Source organism: Lissotriton vulgaris, chromosome 11, assembly GCF_964263255.1.
Source record: "Lissotriton vulgaris chromosome 11, aLisVul1.2, whole genome shotgun sequence".
Classification (NCBI taxonomy): domain Eukaryota; kingdom Metazoa; phylum Chordata; class Amphibia; order Caudata; family Salamandridae; genus Lissotriton; species Lissotriton vulgaris.
In genome coordinates this window covers 887,101,192-887,114,511 of record NC_141699.1, presented here as the reverse complement: position 1 = coordinate 887,114,511, position 13,320 = coordinate 887,101,192, and the positions used below count along the sequence as shown (strand labels likewise).

The 13,320-nt window shown below is 42.5% G+C and overlaps 1 protein-coding gene across 1 annotated transcript in view; it reads left to right on the top strand.

Moving 5' to 3' along the window:
• RAB11FIP1 (RAB11 family interacting protein 1) overlaps positions 1-13,112 on the top strand; it is a 70,330-nt gene extending 57,218 nt beyond the window's left edge. The window contains exons 5-6 of the mRNA XM_086944034.1: positions 7,547-7,643; positions 8,737-13,112. Coding sequence (XP_086800160.1) covers positions 7,547-7,643; positions 8,737-8,952 — 313 coding nt within the window. The 3' untranslated portion in view covers positions 8,953-13,112. The remainder of the gene's footprint in view (positions 1-7,546; positions 7,644-8,736) is intronic.
• The last annotated feature ends 208 nt before the right edge of the window (positions 13,113-13,320 follow it).

The window sequence follows — 13,320 nt, the reverse complement described above, 5'->3', positions numbered from 1 at the left end:
GCAGAAGAGCACCTTTTTAATTTGAATTTGAATTTTTAGTTATTTATAAAGCGCACATTCACTGAGCAGTTTCTTGGCGCTATAGTAATCAAGACTTCCCTGCATTTGAAAAAGTTGTGCTCTCCAGTACAAGTTTGATTTACATATGGTAGTAGTGTGGATGTTGGAGACTTAAGTGAGGCATGCTGGCGACTAGCAATACCATCTGTCTTGGGGAAACTTACTGTGTGAAAGACTATGGGTATGTCATTCCACAATAGAAAGTCCCTGTGCCTTGTCATATTTGCAATTCAGTGTCCTTGCATGAAAACATAGTTCCACATTAAAGCATCTTTAATGGTGTGATGATTAATGTGCTTCCTGACCCCCATTGCAACAAGAACTTGTGCAGAATTAATTTAGTTTTCCCTTTCCTTTTTTGCCTAGTTCTGTCCGAATAAAGCAACAGTATGGGCCCAGAATATCGTGTCCTAAGTATTATCTAGCAAAAATATCGTTCCCTAAATACATTTTATAAATAAATCATCCTTGTGGAGTTAATAATAGAAAATCGAAACAGTGTTGCAAAATTATCGCAAACCATATTTGGGTCACAGTATTTGTCAAATCTTTGTTATTGATATTCTGGCATACAAAACTATGGAGAAAGGAGGGGAGGATTCTCCGTTTGCCATCCTGGAAGAGGCTGGGCCGCTGTAAACCATTAATGATTTGTTCAATGTCTCTGACTTGTTGAGGTTTGTGAGAGCAATGATACAAGATTCGAGACCGTTAACTTGGTTAAGGATACAAATCGGCACAACAAGCTATGCCATTCTGTGCCTATTCGACTTTCTGCGGCCTGCTACATGCACTGTAAACCAATCTGGGTTCCCCGTTTATTAATTGTCCTAGCATCAGAGAACACTGCTCCACTGAGTGTGAGATATGACCATAGCTTAACCCCAACCATTATAAAGAACAGTTGCTATATTAACCAGTTGCATAAGTAACTGTTTTCCGCCATGACTTAATTGGGGTCTTCCTCATAATTAACACCTAGACCATTGGAAATTTAAAACCTTGATTTTTGTAGGACTTTCAACTAGGTTCTCGTTTACCAAACAGAGACCGTTTCCCAGTGGCCTACTAATTTCAGGTCACTCTTGGGTGTATTTTCTGGAGGGAGCGGTCGTGGGTGCTGTGGAAAGTGGGTTTCTGCAAATTTTGGCCGGCTCCCAGCCACCTGTTTCTCAACCAATGGGTGCTGGAGTAAACCTGGGCTGCTCAGCCTTGCCACCTGTAGAGAGTCCTATATGGGCCATTGTTGTCTAGTCCGCGCAAAATAGTACCAACCTTTCTTGGACGTCAGTGGCAAACTCCCATCATGGAAACTGCTCTCCCGATGGTCCCAAGAAAGTGCCTCACAACTGCTCACACCAAACAGCTCTACTACCAACAGCACTGCTAATTAAAATGTTATTAAAACAAATGGTATCCTGTAAATGTGTTATGTTGAAGGGTCTATAGAAGGTTGGCTTTATGGGATGAGGTAGTTCTATAGAAAGCTGGAAAAGGAATGTAAGGGCCTGTTGGTGGTTGAAATATACCAACCGCAGCCAGTATTTTGTCTGTGCCACTTGCGGGGAAACTTTATTATGGGAGGCAGATATCCACAGGCGGCCTTTTTCTTTCTCACTCAGTTGTCTGCCTAGCAGCTCCTCCCAGAACCCCAGTGTTTTAGTGTTGAGTTTTGACTTTGTTGGACTTAATAGTTTGTATAAATGGGAGGTGTGCTATCTAGTCTCTATCTTCCTCTTTTCTTTTCACCCTCTTCTCTTCACCTTTCACTCTCCTTTTTCTTGGACAAGGGTGCAACAAGATTCAACAAAGAGCCCTTACTATCGGATATGTGATATATATGAAGCCCGCCAAGCCTGTTGTAACCCTAGGGGCGCCCGCGAGGCACTATCGGCGCTATCACTGTACTATGTTTGTTTTAAAAAATGTTGTTAATAAAACATGTTGAAATTTAAAATATATATATATATTCAACCGAGTTCTTGAGGGCCGAAATTATGGAGGTTATGTGGATAGTGGTTGGATTTTAAGTAATCCCAACAGAAAGAGTTCTGTGCTTTTATTCCTTTGTTCTCCAGTTTTGATAATAACTTTTCCTGAGCCTTTGTACCTTCTATGTATATTGTCCTTGAAGGCTCTAAAAGGCACCTCACAGAGCACGTAGTTTTCACAAGGAAGTTCTGCAGAGTTTTTTTTATATATTTATTTTCTTCTGCTTTTTGTTAGGCCTCATTTTCACTTTTTTGTTCATTTTATCATTATTTATGTAAGGTATCAGTGCTCATTTAAGTTTCATGACTTTTTCCCCTCTGGCCCGTTGCACATTTATCTGCTAAAGGTGAAGCTAATTGTTTCATTCAAGAACCGTTTTTTCTTTGCCGTCAAGTATTTTAACCATTCTTCTGACTCATTTGGTCTTTCTGAACTGTCCCTTTCTCAGACCTGCCCCCTTTCCAGGCAATTATCATAATAATAATCATAACCAGTAATGTGCCCTCTAGCGCATTTATTTGATTCTAAAAAGTTTGTGCATATATTTTGGTGCAAATTAGTTGCCTTTGCTCTGTCTTTTAGAATCATCTACTTGGAACAGTCCACCGAATTTTTCATTTGTGGCTCTTGAATCCAGTTACTTTAGACCAATTTTGGCTTTTCTTGTCTTAGAACCACTAATTCAGAATCTCTATTTAGGCTTAGGATGGAATGTACTTCTGTTCGTTGTGGTACTCTACCTTGACGTTTAGTTTTTGGCAACTCAATTTGAGCCTGTACTCTCGTGCAACTTGAGGTCTCCTTCATTCAATAGAACGGTCACAAAAACTTTATTCGGCCAATTGCAGCCATAAAAGTACAGATGATAAAAAATCATAAATAGAGTAGCGTATCAAGGTTCAGGACACATCCGGGAATAATACAGTTAGTTTCAAGGAAGACACTACATAGGGTACATACCAATGATGAGATGCATAAAACATATTAAAAGGGGCGATGGGTTTCAGACTACAGATTGAAAAGTAAAAAATGAGATCCGATCCTAGCATGCAAATATGATGAGGGTGGGGTAGTTATGTTGAGCCATATTTGTTTCTAACCTCCAGTGAAAAGCGGATAAAATTTCCCACTGCCCTGCAATTATTTTCATTCTCCAGCCTTTGTGATCACTCAAAAGCCTCCTTATGGGAGTTCATATTAAAGGAGAAAAATAGCACAGAAATCGCTTCCTAGCATGAGCATACTGAGTGGAAAATACAATAAAGTGCAATGTGCGGTGTTATTGCACTGACATCTAGGCAGTGGTTCTCCCAAGACTATATTAGTTGGATCAACTATCGGGTGCAAAAGACTAAATCGTATTGTTGTTAAATAAAACCTGAGGTTCCCATTCAGAAACCAAGAGAGATGAGGCTCACACCCCTGTGTCAATTCTTTTGCCACTAGACGAACACTTAAAGAAGGCACAGTGAACACTCCCCCCCCCCCCCCTTTTTTCTCCTTTCTTCTCTTCTGCAACAAGCCAAGAAATATAGATAACACAAATGTACTGTGTACAATTACCAATGTATATGCCACTTTTATTTTTCAATAAAAAAAAATTTATAAATCAAAAAAAAAAAAAGTGCGGCTTGCAAGCAGATTATCAAAGGCCTCCTAGTGGGCTCTGCCTTGCTTATACCAAAATGCCTTCTTTACCCTGGAGATAGCCCAGTAGTCCAGGCTTGCTGGGTTTTCGGTATACTCCTGCAGGCCCAACTCTAAGAATTCTTATTTAAATAAATCCGATTCAGGGTATATTGAGAGCATTGTCCAGAGAAAGACCATCCTTCAGTACTTGGGCATCAGGGTTCCCCCCATATCCTCAGCCTCAAGAGTAGTGGTGCCAGCCTTCTCCGGCCACCTACGGGTGTTAAGCCCAACTCAACTAGGCACATAAAGACTGGGCATGATTGGGGGGACGGCCAGTAGCCTACAAACAATCTTAGTTTCTTACTGCTGAATTGGTCCAGGACCTTTATATCCCCAGACCCCTCTCCCATCAGTCGCGGCAGAAATACATTTACTCCAATAAATCTCCATCAGTTCTTTTGATCAGTTTTTGGCCCAGCCTTTTCGCAAATGAGAACATCTCCTTCATAGCTCTTGGAGTATGATCAGCCCTGGATTGATGTAAGCTCTGTCAGGTTAGGTTTTGATCAAAAGAAAGCCCCAGATACCCCCAAGAAGAGTCGTTTTCAAATTTCTAGAAGCTAAGCTAATTACAAAATATTTTTGTACGTTTGTTTTAAGATTGAGGCCTCCCATAAAATTATAAAATGCATGTAAAAGAATCTGGAGACCATTAGCGGTCCCTTCCTTTAATACAACGTTGTCAGCTCACAGCAGCCCGGGCAGGGCTCTTGCCTTAGTTCTGGGTAGATCCTTCCCTATCCTAGTCGGGTGGGATTCTACGTCCTTGATATAGATAAGGAACAGAAGATAGGGACCAAGACACACCCTTGTCTCACCCCCAAGGGTTACCTGCTTCTGTATGTTGCCCATTACTACCAAATCTGACTTGGATGTTGGTGTCCCATTGCGTTCTTTGTAGGAGCCCAATGAAACCTGGTTCAATCTGCATCCTGGTCATACAGTCCCACAATTTTCTCTATTGACCAAATCAAATGCAGAGGAGAGGTCCATGAACGCGAGATGTATGGAGCCTCTCCAATAGAACTGGCTTTTGTTACTGCAACTGTTGGTAGAAAGTACTAATTTCACAAACTTTAACCGCCTTAGGTGGTCAGGAGTAAAAGGTGGTCCTGGAAAATAGTGCAGGCGCATCTCATCTATATATTTTTTTTAAAATTTTTTTTATTTTTTTTTAAATTTCCTCTGTACCCTCGTTTTTCCATTTTGATTTTTTTTCTGTCATTTTCATACTTGGAGTACATGCGATCTTTGATTTCTTGACATTCTAATGGTTTTATGTGGGTGGTTTGGTCCGGTTTTAAGGTCCAGTTTGCTGATCTTTTGCTTCCAATTATTTAAAATTTACAGAGAGCAGGCCTTGGCTTACCGCAGAGGAGTCTCCGACTCTGGTTATGCCCGGCCAAAGTCATCGAGAAAGCTGTCAACAACCAGCTCGCCACCTTCCTCGAAACCAACAAATCCCTCGACCCCTCACAGTCCGGCTTCCGAGCCAAACACAGCACTGAGACCGCACTTATTGCAGCAACAGACGACATTCGAACTCTACTGGACAATGGAGACACAGTCGCCCTCATCCTCCTCGACCTCTCCGCTGCCTTCGACACAGTCTGTCATAGCACCCTTCTACAGCGCCTCGGGGACGTAGGAATCCAAGGAAAAGCACTGGAATGGATCACCTCGTTCCTCACCGGAAGAACACAGAGTCCGCCTCCCACCATTCAAGTCAGAGGCCTCTGAAGTCATCTGCGGCGTGCCACAAGGATCGTCACTCAGCCCCACCCTCTTCAACGTATACATGAGCCCCCTTGCGGCCATCGCTCGCCAACACAATCTCAACATCATCTCCTACGCGGATGACACACAACTGATCCTATCACTCACCAAAGACCCTAACACCGCCAAAACCAACTTACACGAAGGAATGAAAGAAGTAGCCGAGTGGATGAAGCACAGCCGTCTGAAACTGAACTCAGACAAAACAGAAGTCCTCATCTTAGGCACCTCCCCCTCCGCCTGGGATGACTCTTGGTGGCCAGAAGCCCTTGGAAAAGCACCCATCCCGACGGACCACGCACGGAACCTGGGCGTCATCCTGGACTCCTCACTCTCGATGACCAGACAAGTCAACGCCGTTTCATCGGCGTGCTTCAACATTCTTCGCATGCTCAAAAAAACATTTCGCTGGTTCCCCACCGAAACTAGAAAAACGGTCACCCACGCACTGGTCACGAGCCGCCTGGACTACGGAAACACACTATACGCCGGTACCACCGCAAAACTCCAGAAAAAACTCCAACGAATCCAGAACGCTTCAGCCAGGCTCATACTAGACATCCCGCGTAAAGAACACATCTCTGGTCACCTGAAAAACCTCCACTGGCTCCCCGTAAATAAGAGGATTACTTTCCGCCTCCTAACCCACGCACACAAAGCACTTTACGAACTCGGACCCGAATGCTTCAACACACGATTGTCCTTCTACACCCCCTCCCGTCAGCTACGATCCTCCAACCAAGCCCTTGCCACTGTACCTCGCATCAACAAAACCACCTTGGGAGGTAGATCCTTCTCCTACCTGGCAGCTAAAACCTGGAACTCACTTCCCACTCACCTTCGCCTTACTCAGAACCACTTAGCATTCAGAAAGCAACTTAAAACTTGGATATTCGACAAGTAGTTCCCCACCCTTCCTCTAGCGCCTTGAGACCCTATGGGTATGTAGCGCGCTATATAAATCTCTTGACTTGACTTGACTGCATAACAATGCAGGAGGGAATATTTTACATCCCAAATGTACACTGAATATTCTCACATTACACTATTTTCCCTTCACTGCAGCAGGCTTTAAAAAAAATGCTTTAGTACAAAAAAACTCTGCTTCTTCACATTATCTTAAATTGCTTTATACATTAACTAAACTAATCCACACTTGAATACTCTAGATCGACTCGCATCAACTAGGCTTAGCAGGATCTGATCTTTATAATTCTGCCAGTCTTTCCCTTCAAGACCACTTGCCCAGTTAGGCTGCTGATTGCCAGCCTCCGCCACTGCCTGCTATCCTCCTTAGGGGGGCAGGTTAGGAAGGAGGGCATTAGCCGGGGGGGGGGGGGGGAGGGGGGTGTTGGCAGTATTAATTCTGATCTTGTTCTTTGTAAAATTCAAACCCGCGCTCTAATCTCTTTTGGCTGACCAGGATGCTGCGTCCCCTTTTCGAAAATTTCCACTAGTCCGTTTCCTTTCAGTGTTCCATATACACTGGCTTTGTTTCAGTTAATTTAACGTTTTTGAAGTTCTTAATAAAAACATTCACAGGTTGCACTATTACGGTTAAGAGTGAGTAATTCTTGTGCCTTGGATTGCTTCATTGATTCACTTTTTGCAAGACCGTTTCCATAGCACATAATGCTTTTTATTGTATTGCACAGACGTGTCACTGGGAGGTTGAATATCCCGAATATGAAAAGTTAGCCGAGTCTTAATTCTGGAAGGCTGCTGCTCTGGTGCAAACCAAACTCCCATGCCCAGTGTCGGCACTCCAAATCAATAGTAGAACAAGTCAAATATGATTTCACCTGCAAACGGCTGTCCGATTACCCCAAGGCATGCAAAGTATGGGAAGGCTATGCTTAATTTTCCCTAATGAGTCAAATGTTTTGCTGCTACCTCCCTTTACAACCGGATGCTACGCATCTCTGATCTAGAGTATGGGCCCCCTGCCATGTGTACTGTACTTTTTTGTGGGAGCAATGGTTGTCTGATTTTTATGAGGCTTATATTGTTTTCTCTTGCGTTTCAGAACGCATCCAGTGAAACCCATGAGCTCCAACCAGGTGAAAGCTCAGAACTTTGGGACGCCCATGAAAAACCAAGATCCAATATTCCATGAAGTCAAGGTAAGTTGGTGGCCTGTCTGTAGAGCAGCAGCTGAGCTAGTCAGCAAACTGACCCTTTTCCTGTGGAAAGGGGGAGGGTCAGCAAAAGCATGGACCACACCTGAATGTAGGTGTTTGTTGAATAAAACTAGATGGGAACATTGGGAGCATCTCAACTCGGAAACAATCTGGACTTTGTCGTCCCTAGCCAGTTTCTGGCACTGAAGGAATTGGCGGGAAGGTGCAGGGGATCTAAATCTCTGCCAACTGTTTCTCTGCCGCACTGCTGGGAGTGAGCACATAAGACATGCAATACATTGGCATCACATACGTTGCTGTAAAGTGTCTGCAACTGTGTACATATTGTAGATTAATTCTTACTATACCACCTTGTACTCTGTTTCCCTTTGTGTTGAATGTGTGTGTGTATATGTATGTATATGTATATATATATGTATATATGTGTGTGTATATATATATATATATATATATATATATATATATATATATATATATATAGTGTGTATGTATATTATCTATCCCTTCACTATCAAGGAGACTTTGCACCGGTTAAACTCACTTGGAGATAAAGAGTTTTTTCTGAGCTTGTGAGACTTTAAACCCTCTTCAAGTGACTGCTTCTTTGGGTTAGTCTTTAAACATTCACTCCCAGAATTACTTTCCTTCTGGTCATAAGAATAAATGACCGCTTTGCTTGGCATGTGTCCCTCTCTGCTCTAGTCTTTCAGTGTACTATGCCCCAAAAAAGGTAATTTCTCTGTCCAAGCCTTTTTATGAGGGGGCACATTTTTTTGCATTCGACAAATCTTCTAGGACAAAAAATTATGAATCACCATTAAAACAAAGGAATGAAAAAAACGCTAGATATACTAGACTCGTTCTCAAATGCTATGTGGGGTAAGACTCCAATTTATGAACACCTGAGCCCTCGCTAGCCCACGATCTGAACACATTCAAGTTGGGATGGTTGACTGGCCACTGATATCCTTCGAACTTGCTGTTGTGGCTTCTCCAGGTGTGATGCCTGCTGCGTTGTAGTAAATGTACCCTTGATCGTTTTAGGCTTTTAATCTGTGCCCTGTCTTCCCTGCAGAAATATAATCCGTCGGACCCAGCGGCACCCTACGGGCAGCTCACACACGACGAACTGATCCAGCTGGTCTTAAAGCAGAAGGACACCATCAGCAAGAAAGAGTCGCAAGTGCAGGAGCTGGAGGAGTACATCGACAACCTGTTGGTGCGCGTGATGGAGGAGACCCCCAGCATCCTGGCCAATTTAACGCTGTTTGGCAAAGCAGGGAAAGTGTAGCAGTCCTAGCCCCAACCCCACTCCTTCACCCCCAGTGGGCAAAGTCGATCCAACAGCAGTGTCCCTTTAGACTCTGGAAATGCGGGAGCTGTGTGCACCAACATTGTCCTCATGACCTCTGCAGTGTGCGTGGGAACACTTTAGGCTATGTGTACTCTGCAGGTCATTGGAAGCAGGTTAATAATTACCTTTCTTTGTAGACATTTCGTGCATTAGTGTTTTGTGCCCTAGGCCTCTGTGTACACTTTAAATATTTCAAGAGCTGGAAGGCATGGGGACAAGATCTTTATCACCTCTGTACAGTGACTTTGCGATTGAGCATGTTCACTTGCTGAAAAATGGTTGACTTATTCATTACTGATGCTTCTCATGGTTTGTTTTTGCAAGAAAGGATTGAGCTGATACCGATTCAGTCTATAAAAGTCTTGCAAGAAATTTGCATTTAGCAATTCATCTCTATTTCATAAGGAGGTTCTGTTTAATTTCCCATTTAGATTTTGGTCTTTCTACACATCATCCTGAAATGCTACCATTAACTATGAGCTTGTTGAGGTAGTGTGAGTGCAGGTGGCCTTTTTACCTGCAAAATATCAGTTATTTGTCCATAAATGCTGGTCTTTTCGATAGGTGGGCCACATTCTTTCTGCTGGTGATTTTCAGAGACACCTTGACTAGAGGCTAAAATGGGAATCTGACACTCCAGGAATGATCTCTAATTACAAACACCTCACTTGCCTAATATCTCTCCCCAACATTACGCTCACCGATTGCTTTTCCCCACCACCACCTCTCACAAGCAAATGGTTCTACACTACAGAGGAACAGGCACTGCATGTAATGGAGATCCTGTAGGGGGGAGGGGGTTGTTCTGACCTGCGGGTAGAGTTCCGTTCAAAATGAGTTCCCTCATAAGCAAAGGGACACAATGTTTCCATCCCTGATGTCTGTGGGTTCCCATGATCATGCACCAAGGGTTTTATTTTTCAAGACTTTGTAGGCACTGGAGTACCAAGAATGTGACCTTACATTGTAAATATGCCTCTTGCTGTATGGAGAGCACCACACTACCTTCAGAGCTTCAGTGAGCAGTCCACTCATCTGTCTATAAACTGTATCCTAACGTGCACTTTACAATACGTGTTATGTGGTGTGCATCCGCTGCAGCCTCTCGACAGTAGGCATAATGCAATCAGATTGCCTTAAAACTCACACAAAAAGCTAGTCCCACACCAAAGAATGTTCTGTTATTGTAGTATTTGCAGGAGGACTTTTTTTCTATTACATAATGCAATTCGCTGCTTGCGGAAGATGAAGGCGGAGTATGGGTTAACCTACCCGTGCTCTAGTCCCAGTGTCTTACGTATTTTGTCAGGGTGCTGACTTGTAAACACTGACCTAATTGGGCTGACTCTGGTGGGCCGCCCAAGCGTGCTGAGCATTGACCAATTTTTTTTTATTTCACTCTGAAAACGTAAGTACTGCTACAATGGTGAGCACGTTTTTATGCTGCAAAAATAGGACTCTAGGTTAGAGAAGTATTAACTTAAAAACAAACTGCTTTAGGAAAAACCTTTATTTTTGTCACATTAAATCTACATTTTACAGCAGATATATATATTAGTGTGTAAAATTGGAGTGTAACTTCTAAGCCTGTAGTGCACATGCCCTGTATGCTGCTAGGTCGAAACAAGTTCTAGTAACCAAATAGCACCATGTGTGCAGTGCGTTTGTGACTGACAGAGTAACACGTGTAAATGCTGGAAGACAGTGGTGCACGAAAAGACACTTCTCAGGGTAACTTCCTGCCGATGGGCAACTATTGATTCTAAATCCGCCACTTTATGCTGGTACTGCGCAGTCTAGGTACACATGAGGAATATCTAACTTTTTTTTTTTGACTTAGTTGTCAGCAGACACTGTCCTTCCACTGTGCCAGAACTCAAACATCTGCCCTTTCCCCTGTGGCTTTTCTCCTCTTCGGGGCAAATGTGTTTTACTTTAAATTAAAAACCATCGTACATCATTGCCTGCTATAAAATTGTGGACGGGAAGTATTCCCTTTCCACGTATACCAACATGTGCCTTTATTGCGCTGTGGAAGTCGCACCTTGCAATGACAACCATTGAGATGTAGCCTAAACTACCAGAAACTGCTTGCTAAATGCTTGTCTCCTTGGAAGAGGCAACTTTCATAAGTAGACCCTTAGTGTCTGTTTCTGTCCTGTAGTTGGCCATTTTTGAAGGACTGTTGGCATTTGAGGGATTGTGCTCAGTCCTACATTTTCGAAAAGGTGCTTTTTGGGTTTGAGGTTGAGTGAGGGTATTAACAACCTTTGCATTCTCCTGAGGAAGGAGATGTTCAGTTTTACAACACATCAAGAACATCTTTTTGATGTAAGTACTTGTGTGAAAAGCAATAACTTTATTGATGCATAAAATGGTTCTTCTGCCTGTTTTTACGCAAGGGTAAACTAATACTGTTCTTTGGCATCCGGCCTCCACTGGGATTCTTGTTTTGACCATGGTAATTTAAATGCATGTATGTTGGATATCTGGGAGAGGAATCCAGTCAGCATGCATCTCTGTGATGTTTGGGGAGATGCAGAGGGGGGTTATTTACTATGAAATTGCACTTTATTACTTTATGAAACTGTTAAAGGACTACCCCCTTTATGTTTTGGTCAGCCCAAGAGACCCGTCATGCTGTCTTTCTGCTGTTATGACTGATTAGTTTATGTAGAGGAGTGTGCACCTAGAAGTGATTTGTTTTGTATAGAGCGCAAGAGAGCAGTATTGGAGGGATCTGGTCTTTCATCCTCTTTATAGTCATTTCTCCGGTCTTTGCTGCGTTTTTCACAGGGCGAATGGACCACTGTTTCCTTCTATCGGTATGTGAATGTTGCAGCTCAATGGAGGATGTTCACAAATTGGTACACCACTTCACCCCCAAAAAGTGTTTCCTAAGTCAAGAATTTGGTAACTGTACGTCTGAGAGTTTTGGATTAAGGGTGATTGTTTTATTCCAATATATCCATAAGTTTGCCTTGATGTTTTGGACACGCAGGAAAGGCTTTTTTACTGACCGGAGGAGTAAATCTATTTCGCACTGACCAGCTAGAAGCAGATGGGAGGTGAGACTCTGGTGCCTGCGGATAGGTGATATATTGTTCTGTGTGACTCTGCAAACTGTGGCTGATGAACAAAATGGTGGACACGTTTGTCAACGTAAGCTGGATCAGGACAGATAAGATCCAATGCCTAGGAATATTCCATTGTCTTTTACGTGCATGAAAATCAGGTGTATCAGTGTACCTCTAGAACTTTTTTCTGTTGTCTTGATTTTAAAGGGCGATGTTTGTTCATGAGGGTTAGTCCATTCCAAAAGTAACAATCCCTTTGCACAGAGTTTTCTGTCCCGGAACTGTAGGATGGGACATAAACGATATACCATCTCTTGCTTGAGTACACTGTGGGACCAGACTGCTCCTTTGGTGATTTCGTGTTTGGTTTTGAGTGGCAAGGGATTCATATAACACTTGTAAAGCTCAACTCGAATGCCATACTTTTACAAGGGGACCTTCTTATCATTTTCTATGAGTGTAAACTATTTCTAGCTAACATTTGTAACCAGATTTAATCAACTAGACAATGTATTCGGTTTGATAAAAGATTTGTTGTGTATGTATTTTAATTCTTTAATCTCCCCCCACCCCCCTTTTTTGTGTTTTGTTTTTTACCTCCCCGAAATGCACAATTTACCAGTGGATGTTTCTTTAAAATCCACACACTGGTCTGTAGTTAAGCAATAATGCCTCTCTCAGTAATGACTCTGTGGGCGGGCACGGCACATAGTGTGAACACTGTCCGGTGTACCTGCTGAAGCACGGCACCATTTTTTGTGGCCTTGTCTGAATGTTATGTACAATCAAAATTTGTTTTGCTTTTGTGTTAATATACTTGTTTGTTTTTTTATTTGTTCTTTTAAAATGTCTGTATATCTTTCAACTATTCAGATAATATATTTATATAGAGAATTATCGAGCAACATTTTGCCAGAAATCTGTTTTCATGGACTGACTGAGGATGCTAGAAATACGTTTTTTTTGTACGAAAAGATGTATCATTTACTGAACAAACAAAATAAAGAAACTATTTTAATACCTGTTGCTTTTTAGTCATTGGACTTCACTTTGCATGATGTGCCAGTTCTTTCTAAAACCCTGCCTCTGTTAATGCCATACTTTCGTCATTTAGTTTGGTGGTTTCGGGCTACCCAACCAGTGGGCTTGGTGATAATGTTTTGAGACCTCATTGGTGTAGAGTAACTACATTGGAAACTTCAGCTCTTTTGAGCATTTGTTTTCCCTC